The sequence below is a fragment of the Lutra lutra genome, chromosome 14 (genome assembly GCF_902655055.1).
Source record: "Lutra lutra chromosome 14, mLutLut1.2, whole genome shotgun sequence".
NCBI lineage: Eukaryota > Metazoa > Chordata > Mammalia > Carnivora > Mustelidae > Lutra > Lutra lutra.
Genome location: NC_062291.1, coordinates 4,039,715 through 4,055,638, shown reverse-complemented (window position 1 = coordinate 4,055,638; position 15,924 = coordinate 4,039,715). Strand labels below are relative to the sequence as shown.

Below are 15,924 nucleotides of genomic sequence, written 5' to 3'. Positions count from 1 at the left end.
CATATGGCAGCCTCTGGGATTCTGACGTCTGTTGGGCTTTGCTCTTAGCACAACTCAAACCAGGCTTTCCCTGCCTCCTTTCGGTTGCATGGTAATTAAAAACTGTGGGTTTATGAGTTCTCTGTACCTGACTTTTTTTTTTTTCTCCCCACTGAAACTCTCCTTAAAGTCCTACACACAAAAAAGTAGATGGGCAGATGGCAATTGGGGAGTAGGGTATGGATGGGTGTCTTAAGCTTCCCAAATTGGAAATATATACCTTGTAAATGGATTCTACACATTACAGACTCTGTAGCTTAAAGACTTACTTGGTTACCTCTCGGTTGTTGTTTTTGAAAACTTGAGTGAGAATCCATGACATTGAGTAAGTTTTGCTGATGGATTAGAGGTGGAAAACTGTAAAATCATTTGTTTTGCTTTTCTAATGAGTGCTCTTATTGTGCCTGGAATATATATGATCTTGCATATGGTCCATTGGGAAACCTACGTGCGAAACACTGTGTGGGCAAGTATTCATGATATAAGGTGGGGGGGGTAAGGAGTGGAAATAGGAGTCAGTGGACATATTCTGAACTTGCCACAGCCGGTCACTTGCCTTATACCTTTGGGTAAGATCTTAGTCTCTCAAGAAACTGAATTAATTATATAATGCAGACCTGGTTCAGACGGCCAGTGGTGGCTACTTGGAAAACTGTGTTAAGAAGGATTCTGGAGCTGCACCTGGGGTCAGAGTAAAAAAAAAAATGCTGGATTATAGAGAACTTTCTACAGATTTGGCAGTGGGTAGATGTGGCAGACGTGATACTTGAACTAGGCAATTCATAGCATGTCCCTCTTTGTGTCTGATTTCTGTGATTCTAGGGCCCTCCCTGAGGCTTCCTGCTTCTAGGTGGAAAATTGGCTTCGATAGAAAAATGTAGTTGTTAACAGAGCAAGAATTCTGGAGCCACATGATCTGGATTTGAATCCCAGCTACCAGTTTTGTGACCTTGGGCACAATTTTCTGTGCCTTGGTTTATCCCTGAACGCAGGGACTTTGATCTCGTTTCTTCATCAAGGTGACCCTGTGTACCCTGAATGCTACCCTGAGCACGGTAGGCAGGCGGTAAACATTTGTTCAAGGAATAAATGAACCTTTCATAGACGGTGGCTAGAATTAGATCAGCTAATACGTATAAGGCACTTAATGGTGCCTGACACAGAGCATGCTCAGTAAGTTTCAGCTACGGTTACTGTTTCTTCATTTATTAGATATAAAGTGCAAGCTTTTTAAATGACTTAATTTGCATTTCATTTTCCTGTTCTCAATCCTAGAGCTCTGGTATGAGAAACTAAGGCCTAGATAAGTAAGAAATTAAGGGGCTAATTTATCAATAAATTCACGAAATTATCTTTACTTCGGCATTTAATATTTTGCTACTCCTGGGTTGTTACCAGAATATTCTGTTTGTAGATAAATGTTGCCACTGTGCAATTTTCAAACATGTACTCTCCAAATTTGTTACAGGTTGTAGTGGCCCTTTCGACCTCTCCCACCCGCCCCACCCATGCCCGCAGATTATCTCAGTACCGGGGGTAGAAATGTCTGAAATGACCCGCTGGGCTCCTGAGTGCAGTTTGAGGCCACTGAACTTAGCAAAGTTCTCTGGCCTGTGCGTGAGCGGTGCCTGTAACTTTGGCCTCATTAGCACCATGGTATCTGTCTAGACTCGTCCACATCAGATATTATTTCTTGTGTTTGTTCTTTTAATGAATCAAGCTGAAAGCTGATTCCAAGATGTATTAAAAGTCTTTAGAGAGTTTACCACTGTTGCAAAAGAGTTTAGTGTTCGGAATGTATGACTCCTGCAAAGAAAACTTAGCCAGCCCCAGGGAGTGATAAGAGAACCCACTCTTGGAGCGGTTTCCCTCTTCCTTGAAGACCCATCAGTCTCTCTGGGCCAGTCTGGCGGTCGGATTCTGTCTCCCAGGGCTGTCTCCGCCATGTGCTTCCCCTCTCCTTATCCCGTAGACAGATCATAGAGCAGCCATCATGTGATGTTATAGGTGGAGAGAATGCCGCAAATTGGCTTCAGACTTCACTGGGACAGAGAGACCTTTTCTTCAGTCTCAGTATATAAAATGAATACAGGTAGCATGGAGCCCGGCACATAGTAAATTATGATTTTTTTTAAAAATGCATGCATACAGTTAGAGCTGCTCTCCTTGAAAGGGATGTCCAAGCCCCCAAGAGGTCCCTAAGGAAGAAGGCCAAGCTCCTAGGTCTCTGAGCTTCCATTTGAAGAATACTACTGTTAGCCTAGGGACAGCCTTGACCTCTACAGAGGTAATGGAGACACAGCTTGTTAGGTCTGAGCCAGGCTGGAAGCCTTTCTCTATCTAATTTGGATAGATGGCTGGCCTGTCTTAGGGGTTTGTGCACTTCTGTGAGTCCCTAATTGGGACTGCTAAGAAACCATTCATATACAGGAGGAGTCGCCTCATTAAATTACAGTACGAAGGGGTCCTGACTGCACTTGTGTTCACCTATAAATAATCATATGGAATATTTTGGGAGAATGAAATGCTTATTCAGCTTTCCATGATTTGATTTCTCCCCAGGCCCTAAATAGGAATGTGTACTTGTGCAGGACCATAAGCATGATTGTTTCAATAGGGTTGGGCTGCCGGGTGTCAGAAATACTTGTATCTCCATAATCCTCTTATCTTCACTTTATTATTAAATCATCAAAAATCTACTTTCTTGGCTTATTTCTGTTTCTCCATTTATGAAATACTCAGCCTGGCTCACTTAACTGCTTTGTACATTTATGTTTCCAATTGGTAAAATATATGTTTTATATTAAATATTTTATACAATATTTTATATTGGTTATATATAGTACTCCACGATGAATCCTTGAAATGGCAATTAAATTTAATATGATCTTGATGATCTGAGATAAGAGTGGTTAACCTAGCTTTCACCTTTTTTGTGGGGAGTAGGTAGGGAAGGCTTACCCTGAGTATAGATTTGGTGGTGAGTTTATGTGGTCACGTATGTTGGTTTCCCTCTCTTTCTTACTAGAATCTACGTTCATGTTTCTACTTTCCACAGGAAACTCTAGATATCTCTTAAAAATCAAAACTCTAACGACTGGTGTTGAGTCTTGAGTAATGAGTACGTGAGGGTGTGGGGTGTGTGTGTGTGTTGTGTGTGTTGTGTGTACACATGCAGAATTAGGAAGGTCTCTGAAGGGGGAGAAGCTTGCCCTCTGTGGGGGGGAAAAACTTCCAAGCAGAGGGTTAGCAAGTACAAAGTGCCTGTGACAGGAAAAACTAGCCTGTCAGAAGGACAAGGTGGCTGTCTGGGAGGGGTGGGGTGGGTGACAAGGTCAGAGGGGTGGGAAGGACACAGGTCAAAGGAGGCTTGCTCAGCCCTGCTCCTACCCACTGGACTTCAGATTCCAACCCAAGAGCTGAGATCCAGAACTTGTGATCTGTTTTCATGGGGATACATTTAATTTTTTGCTCACTTCGGGGTTCATCTCTTTGAATTTCAGAACATATAAGATCATTAAATGATGCATTTTTCCCATTGAAATCACGCAAATTTTTACCTATTTGCTTCTTAAGACAGGAGACTCTCTCCGGAGATCCCAGCCATTTCTAGTTTCGAATTACACTTTCTCTTCACTAATTCTGATTCCTAGAAACTTGTGAACCACATCCAACTGCATTTCTTCCATAGTGTGCAGACTGCTTCCCCCACCCCTCCAGAATGAGGTGCAAAATACTTTTTCTACCTTAACTATGCCAAGAAAAAAGTAACAAACGAGCCTCTCTGCACAGAGGCTGATAGGTCTGACCTAGCTCGACTTGACGCCTCCTCTGATCCAAGCAGGGCTACCAGACAGCTTTCACTCCGTTTGGATGGTTGCATCGAGTTAAAACGGGTCCTGGGGAGCCCTGGAGTTTGGTTAGGGAGTGGAGAATAAACCTGAAGCTTGCATTTTCTGTCGCATCTGGATGCTTTTTGCCGTAGAATTGGGTGAGGCATCACATTTCACTTCTCTTGTCATAACAAGAACTTATGCCTGTTTTGCTGCTGGACTCAAGCGTTGGAAATTTAGTAGGACGGACTATGTAAATCTGTCTCACGCAGTATTCATTAACTCATTCTTACAGTCAGAGATGAGAAGGTGGTTCTTTTGGCGCTGAAACGTGTTGGGACCTTCATGTCTGGAAAGGAGGAGTTAGCTCTACAAGTCACCGTTCCTTCATCCCCCAAATAGTGCAGAGGTGTCTCAGTAACCCAGGGGCTTCCCGTCACAGCCTGCTGGGCTGCTGTCCCCTTTCCCCTTCCAGTCCTGGACACCGATGACACAGAACTTCACTGGCCGCTTAGAAAAAAACACATAACTAACAACGAAAGAAAATATTTACCCTTAGATAAGAAGCTTGCAAAGTTACTTAGGTTATTTGATGTTTGGCAAAATCCTGGAAAGCGGTTGAAAGTGTTTCTGTGAACTTTCCAGATGTCCTTTTTCTTCAGCCTCTCGACAAAGCCAAGCATCCCATTAATGGGCAAGGTGTTAAGTTTTCTTATTTTATTCTCCTACAAAGAGTTTCAGATTTTGCCCTTCTTAATGAATCACCTTACTCCCCGCCCCTCCTGCCCCACGCACTTTACTGTTTTGCCAAGTACATTTTGTGACCCTGGTTCCATTAACCAGACCATTAAAAACGTTTTACAAAGCCCGTTTTACAAAGCCAAAGAATATGCTTAGAAAGGGACACGTCGTCGAGGGAACGAGCCTTCTAAGTGATGCTTTCAGTAATCCTGTGCTGGGAAGTAGAGACCCGGACCCCATGTCTTCCTTCCGGACGAAGAGCCAATGGATGGGAACGGTTGTCCTGTTCGCTGTGGCTCCTTCAAGAGTGAGGACACACAGACTCACGCGTTCATGCCTGCCCCACACACGTACCTGAGAGGGCCGGCCAAGGGTGGGGGGTTACACTGCACCCACGTAGGAGGAAGGGCTGCAGAATTCACAGCGTGGCCTTGGCCATCGCGCGCACCATCTTCTGCCCTTTGATCTGAGAACTCTTGTGTTTCAAGGACATTAAGTCCACCACAGAGTCAGCTTTTGTGTGCCCTGTTCAACAGATACATTGAACCACGGTGTTAGGTATTTAAAAGACATTTTTTTTTTAACTTTTCATTCGTTCCTGATTTTCCCTTGTCCTATTTTAGTACCTGGGAACCCTGTACTTCAGTTATTGTGGCAATGAGGGAAGAACATCATCTTCTAGTACGATTTCCAGGGTGTCTGTTGATGTTTGTTTTAGATATATATGTATCCTTGCTTCCGTCCTCTTTACATGAAACTTTTATCGTGATCATCATCTGTGTCCGCTGTAGTAAGGGGAAATAATCACACCGTGTAAAGGACCTCATTGGCTACTGATTTTTTTTTTTTTAACATGTGTCCAAAATGGCACATTTTGACTTATTTAGCAAACATTCTTAAATGTAGAGGTGGCTATTGGGTCTGTGTTAACGTATGTCAACATATGTTTCAAACCTTCACCCAGACAGGAAAGCAACTTTTGTGTGTGTGTGTGAACTTGAACCCTGGTGATTTAAATGGGAGTTTCTCAGCATATGAATCAGTGATTTAACTGGCATATCAGAGAACCCTGGAAGAAGGAACATTTCATCCCCAAGTTCCCAGACCTTTTATCGTGCGAAATCACAAGTCTGGGGCCCGACAATGAAATCTTCTTTGTATCTGGGTTGAAAAGGCTTTAAGAGTTGAACTTAATGCTCTTTAGGGTGAGGCTGTGTTGTGTAGGTGCCAAATAAATTTAAGAGCAAGCTCGTTGTCTTTGTTACTGCTAGTAAAGAGAGATTTACTACCTGAGATTATCTCATTCCTGCCGTTACATCACCAGCTCCTATAAAGATTATTGTATCTATTAAAACTGAAGATCACAAACTTGGTGAGCACGGACACTGCGGTTTTGCTTGCGTCAACTTAGAGAGTGCCCTGTATACGGGTTTATCGACCTGCGTTCACGCTTTTACCGCCCAGCGTGGTGTGGCTAGGATCCTATGTCTGCACCAGTCAGGTATGCCTTTGGCAACTGTGGGCTGGGTGCCGGCTGTGTCCCAGGCAGGCCATCAGAAACGAACTCACAGTCTGTTAAGCATCTGCCTTTGGCTCAGGTCATGATTGCAGGGTCCTGGGACTAAGCAGTCACCAGGACATGTCTCCTGCCCTCCCGACGGTGATGACCTGATGCGGGAGAAGTAAATCAACTATCAGCCTGCTTCTGTTAGAACTAATGCCCTCGAAGTAGACCTGGGTGTGTGGCTGGAGTTGCCCATGCAGGCTTCCCAGGGAAGTTCCTTTCAGTGAACGAGATACCTGACTTAGAGCCCTGAGTCGTCCGGGAGCACCTTGCGGCGAGGGGAACATTCTGGGCGAAAGGAGAATGAAAAGTGGAGTGTTGTGGAAGTGTCACTACTCAAAAATAAAAATAAAAAATAAATAAAAATAATCACCATAATAATAAAGTGTTGCTGCTCTGGGGTTCCTTGTCTCCTGCCACATTTGTAATGTGTAAGATGATACACCTGGTAGAATTCTGTGTTTCCGAATCCCATTTGAAAGGCCGGATTTCAGTGAAGTAGTTTGAATTGTAAATTAGCCAGCACAGTAGCAGTCTCTCCGTGTTGGTGTCCTAGACAGGCCTGCGGGGGAGCACAAGACACCAGGGAAGGCCCTCACAGGCTGGTGTAGGACTTTCAGCAAATCTGTACTCTGTCTCCTTGCTTTAAGCTGAAGAGAGCTTAAACCATAAAATTCTTGAAAGCGGGGTTGCCTGGCTGGCTCAGTTGTTGAAGCCTCTGCCTTTGGCTCAGGTCATGATCTCAGTTCCTGGGGATCAGGGATCCAGCCCCCTGCCCCTCCAGTCCTAGTCCCCCTTGCTCAGCAGGGAGCCTGCTTCTCCCTCTTCCTCTGCCCCTCCCCGCCCTGCTTGTGCTCTCCTTCAAAAATAAATAAATTAAACCTATAAAAAACTCCTGAAAGCCTTTTGAGTGCTAATGACCTAGTAGATCAGTGGGAAAGCTCAAGGCGAGAAGGAGTTGAATTTTAAAGTGCCAAGAGATGAACTGCGTTCAGCTTGTCTTTCCATAGATGTTTCGGACGCAGCCCATTTTGCTATTCTGGTGTCCCCTTGAGGAGCCCTGACTTTCAGAGAGAGGCTTTTGCTTTCCGAGTTAGTCCTTTAACACAGACAGAGGAGCGAGTTGAATATGTGGCCGTGTTTTGTCTTTACGGAAAACCGTGTCTAGAACTGTGTGTGTTCTCTTTCCTGACCACAGCTTCTGAGGAAAAGGCATATCGGAAATGACATTGTGACCATTGTCTTCCAAGAGCCCGGAGCACTTCCTTTTACTCCGAGAAGCATCCGGTCCCATTTCCAGCACGTCTTTGTCATCGTCAAAGTGCACAACCCGTGCACCGAGAACGTGTGTTACAGGTGAGCGAGCAGACCCCGGTCTTCCATTCCATCGGCTGGATTTCAGCAGCACCCTGTCTCCTGAAATATCTTTGTTTTCCAATTCTCTCTAACCCCATAATTATCCTTTTTTGGGTTCTTTTTCTAATTGTATGTCCACTGTCTTCACTCAGGTGCTTTCTGTATGAAATAATTGGCTCCTTCCCGTTTTGAGCAGCGGAATGCCTAGGCGTTCAAAATTGTAGATTACACGTTTCCTCAGTTTTCTCCTTAAAAACGGCATACAGCCGCTGCGGGAACCAGAGCTTTGTTAATCCCAGCCTCCGAGGTGGCTGATGTGGCCATTTCAGCTCTTCCCAAGCGGAAGTAATGGTGGTAGTGGGAAAACACTGCTTCTCATCCAAGATCTTGGAAACAAGAAACAAGCCCCGCGGGGCTCCCGGGACCAGAGTTGACGCTCGTGTTGGTGGATTCCAAAGGCCATGCGTGTGCCTCCGAATCCCGAGCCGAATGTTTCTATTTCCTCTCCCCTCCCCTTTTGGGGGAGGTAGTTGCCTCTGGAAGATCTCGCCTTGTGGGGTAGAAGGACAGGTGTCCGACCTGGGTTTAGAATCCAGCTGTGCTTTCCGCTGTGCTTTGTACAAGTTACCTTAATTTTGGAAACTTTCATTCATTCTCTTAAAGTTGAGGATAAGAGTACCTACCTGAGCATGTAGAATAAATAGCAGAAATTTTGCAGAACACCTATTAGTGTTCCTGGCACTCCCCAAAGGTCATTTCCCTTTTTCATCCTAAAACTGTAAGCGGTGTTTCAGCCGCCTTCTGGGCCAAGTGGGGTGCACGCATGTGCGCTGGGAGGGGACGGGGAGGCGCGGAGGACTGTAGGGCGTGGCTCTCCTAAACGCAGAGAAACTGGTCTGTGTGTTAGATGTTGCTGGTTTTATATCCCTGCCCCATGCCCAGCCCATCTCAAAGGAACGCAGAGTTTATAAACTGGTCATTCTTAGCCCGAATGTCGCCTCACAGCTTGTTAAAATGGGCTCATTTTCCGACTCTGCTGTGTGGTACGCTGATGTCACAGACGTGAAATTGACCTGAGCATCAGTGTGATCCCTGAGTCACATCTGGGCGGAAGACCACTGGCCTGAATGCCCAGCACTACCTTTAAAAATGCTGTTTATAACAAGCATGACATCTCCTATCTCAAGGATAGGTTTAAAACAGATAATGTTAGTACAAACATGGTAAGTGGGATGATTCTTCTGAGATCTCACCCGATGAATGGTAATTATGGAGACCAATCTTAAATGAACCTTCATAATAGATGAGAAACGTAAGCCTAAGGCTTTATAGAATTTGGTGTTATTTTATTGGCTGCTGTTTTTAGGTCAAATCAAGTATTTTTAATTACTTTCCATTTTAGTTTATACTTCTGTCACGAGGGGGTTCGTGAGCACCAAAAATCTTTAAGTTAGCAGTAACGTCTGTTTTCATTTGTTTCAGGTTTTCGGATTTTAATAAAATGACTAGGGAGGGATGTTGAAACCAGAACCAGGCTAGATGTAGATCTTACCGATAATTAAAGCAGACTGTGGCCGGTTTCCTATGATAGAGGTTAGCATTGTGCAAATCACCCAACTGTGGAATCGTTGCTTTTTAAGAAACCATGTTGGTATCACTTAATTACCATTTGCTAATGAGATTCAAACATAAAGTGAGTAGAATGCCTCAAATTTTGAGAAGTGCCTCATAAACATTCATACCGATCATGCTTAAAAACTTCATGAGCGTTCCTCCACGAGTCAGTAATAATCTTCTTGAATACTCTAGTCAGATCAGTTCCCTAACATTTCACGAGGCCACGTGAACTCCGTCCCATGGAATAACGTTATGGTGCTCACATTTTCCAAAAACCCCTCATAGGATTTTTTCATATGCTATTCCTCAAAACTCACCAGTGACAAAGTAAATTCATTAAAATATTTTCCAAGGGAAGGGTAAAAAACGGTCCAGGTCTCCTGACCCACAAATATCATTGGGTTAAGATGGTCTCTGCTGATAAAAACCGTCATGGCTGGCAAGGCCAGAAACACAGAAAGGCATACTCTTACCTTCTAGAGGTCATCTGAGGCATCTCCCATGGACGTAGCAGGGTTCCTAGGAAGTTAGGCTGGGTCTCTTGGAGACTAGAGAGAGACGACGGGGCAGCATCCCAAGAGCTCCGTGTACTGTCATCGTAGTCTGAAGTCTTCAAAAAGCAAACTTAACTTTAATTTTACCAGCAAGAGCCGATGGAGAGCTAACCTTGAGGGACTGAGGTGTTTGTATACTTTCCGAGATAAACTCTTCGCCACAGGAATCCCGTGGTAAACGAATGCGTACACTGCTTGCTGTGTAAGCTTGGTAGCTCACTGTTGAGTAAGAGCGAGGCGGTATCTGTCCAAAGCAACGGGTTCCCTTTTCAAAAATTTAATGCATAGTCCCTCCTGTCAAAACTTAGATGGGAGTGTTAAATCAATGACCAAAGCGGTGATTGTGATACTAATAATAATAAAGCAGTTTGCATCGTAATTGCTTTGCCTGCAATATTTGGTTTCGTGCTCACCGTGGCCTTTTGAGAATGGCACGGTCTAACCTCCATGCTACAGATGAGGAAACTGAGGCATGGAGGGATGAAGTCACCAGCTCAGAGCCTCTAGGCAAGGGGTGGGGCTGGAATCCCAGACATGGTGTGGCACCTGCCCACCAGCCCTCTGCTTTCCCAGAACCCTTTCACTTGCGTTTCTGGGAATGCTCATTTTCGTGTTGTTGCTTTCAGTGGGGGGGTCTTACATTTAGCTGTGCCATCAAGTTACTTGGTTAAATAAGAAATTCTGAGGGGCACCTGGGTGGCTTAGTTTCGTTAAGCATCCAGCTGTTGATTTCGGCTCAGGTCACGGTCTCAGGATTGTGAGATCGAGCCCCCGCATCAGAGATCGAGCCCCCGCATCAGGCTCTGTGCTTTGCGGGAAGTCTGCGTGAGATTCTCTCTCTCCACCTCTCCTCCTGCCTCCCCCCACCCCTGCATGCATGTATGCACTCTGTGTCTCTCTCTCTCTCGAATAAATAAATAAAATCTTAAGGAAAGAAAGAAAGAAAATTCTGGAACACTTCTTGTTTCAGCTCATTAGAAATCATCTAAATCTGGCCAAGGACATTCCTTTGACCTCAGTTCTATTTGAAAGAATTCTATAAACTTCTGTAACCAACGATCTCTAATTGATCTCCATCCCATAATACCATTAGTATTCCCAGAGTAGCGAGACCTCAATTCTGGCTGCTTTTCTTGTACAGCTTGGATCTGAGAGACACAGGATTCCAGCTGATCGAGTTGTTAATGTGCTGTGCATGGTGGAAGGAACTTCCCGTTAGATATTAGGGTCAATAATTTGGGACAAAATCAATTGCCTTTTTATAAGATACTGCCCTCTAACCCCTACAGAGCTCCTCAGTGAGCACTTTTGGGGAACATATTTAGATAAAAAGTTTTCCCTGAGGCTTTGGCGTAAGTATGTGCACCCTGCAGTCAGTCAGAGTAGCTTGAAATCCACAGAGCTAAGTGCAAAAAGGTCATCCTACAAGGTGTCAACGTGAGAGAGGGCCTCCCGGGCCTTCTGTGGGTAAAATTCTTCCAGAAATCTGTACTCATTACTGGAAGGAAAAAAAAAAATTAGGGGATGTGATCACGTGAGTTTCCTGGGATGGCCAGTCCCAGTGCGGAGATTGGCCACGTGACCCCACTGACTGTTTTAGAGGAGAAACGACAAGGTGTGGTCAGCCTCATCGCAAGGCCAGCTAGCTTTATGACAGCTCTCTGAGAGTTAAAACCTGAGGACCAGTTAATTTCTACGCAGTCTAGAATGTCTGCTCTAAGGCTAATCGCGGAGGCGGGGGCCAGTGGGGGAGATGAGTCCACTATGAGGTTGGCCCCGAAGACATGTCAGACTCTGTAGCATTTCCACCACCTTCCTTTGAGGACACGAGTCGAGCCTGCCCCATCACTGTCTGGTTTCGTGCGTGTGCTGCCGTCCCTGGATGGATTAGGTTCCTCTGTCCCAAAGGGAATCCTACAAGGTGTCACATGAGAGTGGGGAATCCCCTGCCGCCAGTCTTCCATCCACAGCCCGGCTCCCCAGAAGTGACTCACTCTTCTGCGGAGTGTGCAGATGAAAGCAAAGGTGAAAGAGAGCTGTAGACCGTGATCGTTTTAAGAGTCTAACCAGCCACTTCCCAGACACCCGACAGCACAGATCTGGACAGAATTCTTTCTTCCTTCAGTTCACCGCGTTCCAGGATTTTGGCGATGACGATGAAGCCCGGGTTGCTTCCTTTGTTTATTGCAACACAGGGAGCATCCGCCCGGGCAGACGTGGCATTAGTACTGCTGCTCCGTTTCTCAGTAGCTGCTCTGTCATTGGGGAGTAGATGTTGTCGTTGCTCTGGGATTCGTCGTTCCCTCAGTCCAGTCCTTTGTCGATGACCATTAATTCACTCTTCGTAGTTGCTCTCATCCCAAGACGGGTTTGACACCTTCTGCCTGATGTCGGGGAGCATCACTGTCGGTTTGGACACATTAAGGCGGTTGTTACTATCACTCCACACTTGATCTTCTCAGTCCCCACAATCTCTTAAGATTTTACCCCCGTAAAATATTCACAGAGATTTTCCAAATGTGACCAAGTGAGCATTTCCTACAAACATGGGACACCTAAAACTTTTGACCCTGTGAAGTGTGATCATGGTGTCCACTACCCATGAGATCCCAAGCAGCCACCTGGGGCTCATGACCTCATTTCTTTTGGAAGCATCACTGTCTTTCCCAGTGATGACCAGCTGCGGAGTTAGAGCACCAGCCCATCTGAGTTAGAAAAACAAACACACAAACCCTGGGCATCCAGAAATTAGTATATAACAAAAAGCTACAAAACAGATAGCCTAAGTTGAGAGTATTGTCATGTTTACTGAAGGTAAATATTATAGTATTACCACTCATCTTGTTTCCTTTTTCTTTTTTTTCCCTTTCTCAGTGTTGGAGTTTCTAGATCAAAAGATGTGCCACCGTTTGGTCCACCAATTCCCAAAGGAGTAACTTTTCCAAAGTCAGCAGTTTTTCGGGACTTCCTTTTAGCCAAGGTGATCAATGCAGAAAACGCAGCCCATAAGTCAGAAAAGTTCCGAGCGATGGCCACTCGAACGAGGCAAGAGTACTTGAAGGATCTGGCGGAGAACTTTGTCACGACCGCTACTGTGGACACGTCTGTGAAATTCAGCTTCATTACACTGGGCGCAAAGAAAAAGGAGAAAGTGAAGCCAAGGAAGGATGCACATTTGTTCAGTGTCGGAGCAATCATGTGGCACGTCATAGCTCGGGACTTTGGCCAGTCTGCTGACATCGAATGTCTTCTTGGGATTTCCAATGAGTTCATAATGTTGATCGAAAAGGACTCCAAGAACGTTGTATTTAACTGCTCCTGCAGGGACGTCATCGGGTGGACATCGGGATTAATGAGCATCAAAGTGTTTTACGAGCGAGGGGAATGTATTCTTCTGTCCTCCGTGGACAACTGTGCTGAAGACGTCAGGGAAATCGTCCAGCGATTAGGAGTGAGTACAGGTTCTGTGTTTCCACCATCTTTAGGTCTTTGATCCCAGTTTTATGATGGCTTCCACTCTGGAAAATCCACCATGATTGTGGCAGCTAGGGAATGCAATACTGTCTTGTATGGCTCTAGGGCTTAACTCTAAATGCTGTGACCTTTTGAGCAGTTGCTAAATATGTGAGTGGTGGAGACGCACCCATTACGGCCTGTTTGGAAAGGAAATGTTAAACCAACTTCTGAAAGGGAACATCAGGATATATTTTTATAGTATCTGAAAGAAAGGAATAGAGAATTGTCTGGATATTATGTGTGTGTATAGAGACGGGCATGACCGGATTCTCTCAGTGGGAGACCAGCGGGCACACAGTTACTATTGACCCTACAAATGACCATGCCTTCTTTGCAGCTTCAATTCTGTGTGTTTTTCTTTAGTGTTTTAGTGTTTTTCTTTAGTGTTTTTAGCAGGTGTTTTTCTTTAGTCTTCCAGATTAAATACATGATTACTCTCCAGCCACAGTTTCTTAAGGAGGTTTTATAGAATTACCCATTAAGTTAGACTTTAAAAAAAAAAAATCGGTCCTGAAAGAGATTTTTTTCCAATGTTATTTTTAGTACAGAACCCCTAAATGATGTCCAGAGTGTAACAGTTAATATTTCTTCTCCTGATTTTCACACAGAAAGATCCAGATTTCAGTTCGAGTCTGTCAAACCATGATAGGAATAAATCAAATATAGTATAAGAACCCAAACATGCTGTGATAAAAGAATTTCTCATGTTTAAATCTTACCCCCAGGGGATGTATATTTCAGTGTTTAGAAAAGAGTTAGTCAATTACAGATCATGAAAAAAGGAGGATTTTTACCCATTTCCTGTCCCTTTTCCTCCCACCAAATATAAATCTCCCCTTTGTTATTCGAGACCATGTATTAGAGACAATACAATCAAGTCAGTGTCTGCTAGCCTTGGAGAACTAATTTAATTATTTGTAGACGCTATTTACAGGAACAGACCTCAGTGCATTCAACAGTATTATCGGGTGTACGGGCACAAACAGAGATGTGATTTGGGGATGATTCAGTACATGCTTAGTTTACATGTCTGGAGAACCGAGTTATCCTTGTGGGTCTTGAGACGCACTGTGCTTTCGATGATACCGGAAATAGTTCTTTTTAGGAGATCCACTGAGTCATCAAAGTCTGTGCTCCTGAAAATACAACACAAATGCCACTTCCCCAACCCCCAAAATGCACATTTCGTAGGTCCCTCCCCATTCGCTGTTTTGTGGACCCCATTCTGCCATGTTTCTAGAAGAGCAGTTGTGTGGCTAATGTGACAGGAGTGCCTGCTGTCCGGAACGTATTTGAGGAAATGTATTGTGTGTCTAGGATGACTTGCAGCAGGAGATTTTGGCAACAAACCATCCCACAAAACAGCTGAGGAATTGGAACATGAGGTTGGTATAGGGCGGAAGCAAGGAGGATCCCGTCTTCGTAGTACAGATATGGGGAACGAGTGCTGGCTGGTGGATGGTAGACTCGGTGTGCATTTTATCGTGGTGGAAACTGAAATTAAAGGCATCCGTTATGCAGGTGCAGACCCAGGAAGGAATGAGAGCTGACACCTAAGTGGGGACAGGCAGGGCCGGTGGCAGTCGTGTGCAACCTGTAACCCGCCCTCAGGGGCGCCGCTCTTGGAAGAGCTCGTCCTTGCTTGAGTGCTCTGCTGTTACCATCTTGAAGTTCTAAATAGTGTTGGGCCCAGGGGCCCTGCATTTCGACTCTGAACTGGGCCCCGCCGATTATGTGGGCGGTCTTGGGTAGGTACGTGGATAAGAAGCCACCATTTTCCTGTGGTGATTGAGTCCATGTAAGTATGTAAGGAACTCCAGTTCTCTTACCCTTTGCAAATGTTAAGAAGCAAGGAACAGAAGGGAGGAAGAAATGGCAAAAGGCGAAAGTGTGGCCGGTAGCAGGCAGTTGGAAGAAATGAGAAACACAGAGGTCCCAGGAAGGACTTGACTGTTCACTCCTCAGTCTGATGTGTGGATGCTCAATTTCACCTGAAAATTGCATTGTCACACATACGTAGACTTTTGGTAGGAAAGCGTCGTTGAAACAAAGTTGAAAAAGAAGTGAAGGAAAATTTTATTCAGGGTGTGTCCTTCTCTGACAATTTCCAGTTAGTTCAGTTCATAACTTTGCAAGCTTCAGTCTTTCAAAACCTCACTGCAAAGACCAGCAATGCCTCGCCCCGTTTTCCTGAGCCCCCAGCTGTTGTGTGTATCTGTGGGAAGCCGATGGGCCATGTGTGTCCCCGTGCTGGTAACCATGGAAACAGACACAGCGGACATGCACGGAACCAGCCCAGTCCCACAGCTGTGCTTGCACTCGTAGGTCTCACTGAACAGGAATCTGGGTATTCAGAGCGTGTTTCCTGGAAATGGAGCATTTATTAAACTGCAACTTTATACATGAGCTCTGTGATTTGGGAGGTATGGGTATGATACATCCCTACTTTAAATTTCCCACAAATAAGCAATGCCGTAGTCATCGAGTGACATTTAACGAGCCTGTGTTTTTCTGTCCATGCGTGTACATTACTCTCTGAGCACTTTTGAAGGTGGCATTAAGTAATGATCGGGGTCTCAGAGTGTGGCGTGGGAAGCCAACCACCTGTCTTCCACATTCCTTTTCACGACACTGCTGCATACTCACACCCTCCGGGAAGGTCAGAGCACTGAAGCCATCACTGCTTGGGGTTGCTCTTGGCCCC

At 45.1% G+C, this 15,924-nt stretch overlaps 1 protein-coding gene across 3 annotated transcripts in view; it reads left to right on the top strand.

Moving 5' to 3' along the window:
• Positions 1-15,924, top strand: part of SIPA1L2 (signal induced proliferation associated 1 like 2) — a 215,185-nt gene that overhangs the window by 140,739 nt on the left and 58,522 nt on the right. For all 3 annotated transcript variants that reach the window (XM_047701964.1, XM_047701965.1, XM_047701963.1), the window contains 2 exons: positions 7,376-7,533; positions 12,579-13,155. In XM_047701964.1, coding sequence (XP_047557920.1) covers positions 7,376-7,533; positions 12,579-13,155 — 735 coding nt within the window. The remainder of the gene's footprint in view (positions 1-7,375; positions 7,534-12,578; positions 13,156-15,924) is intronic.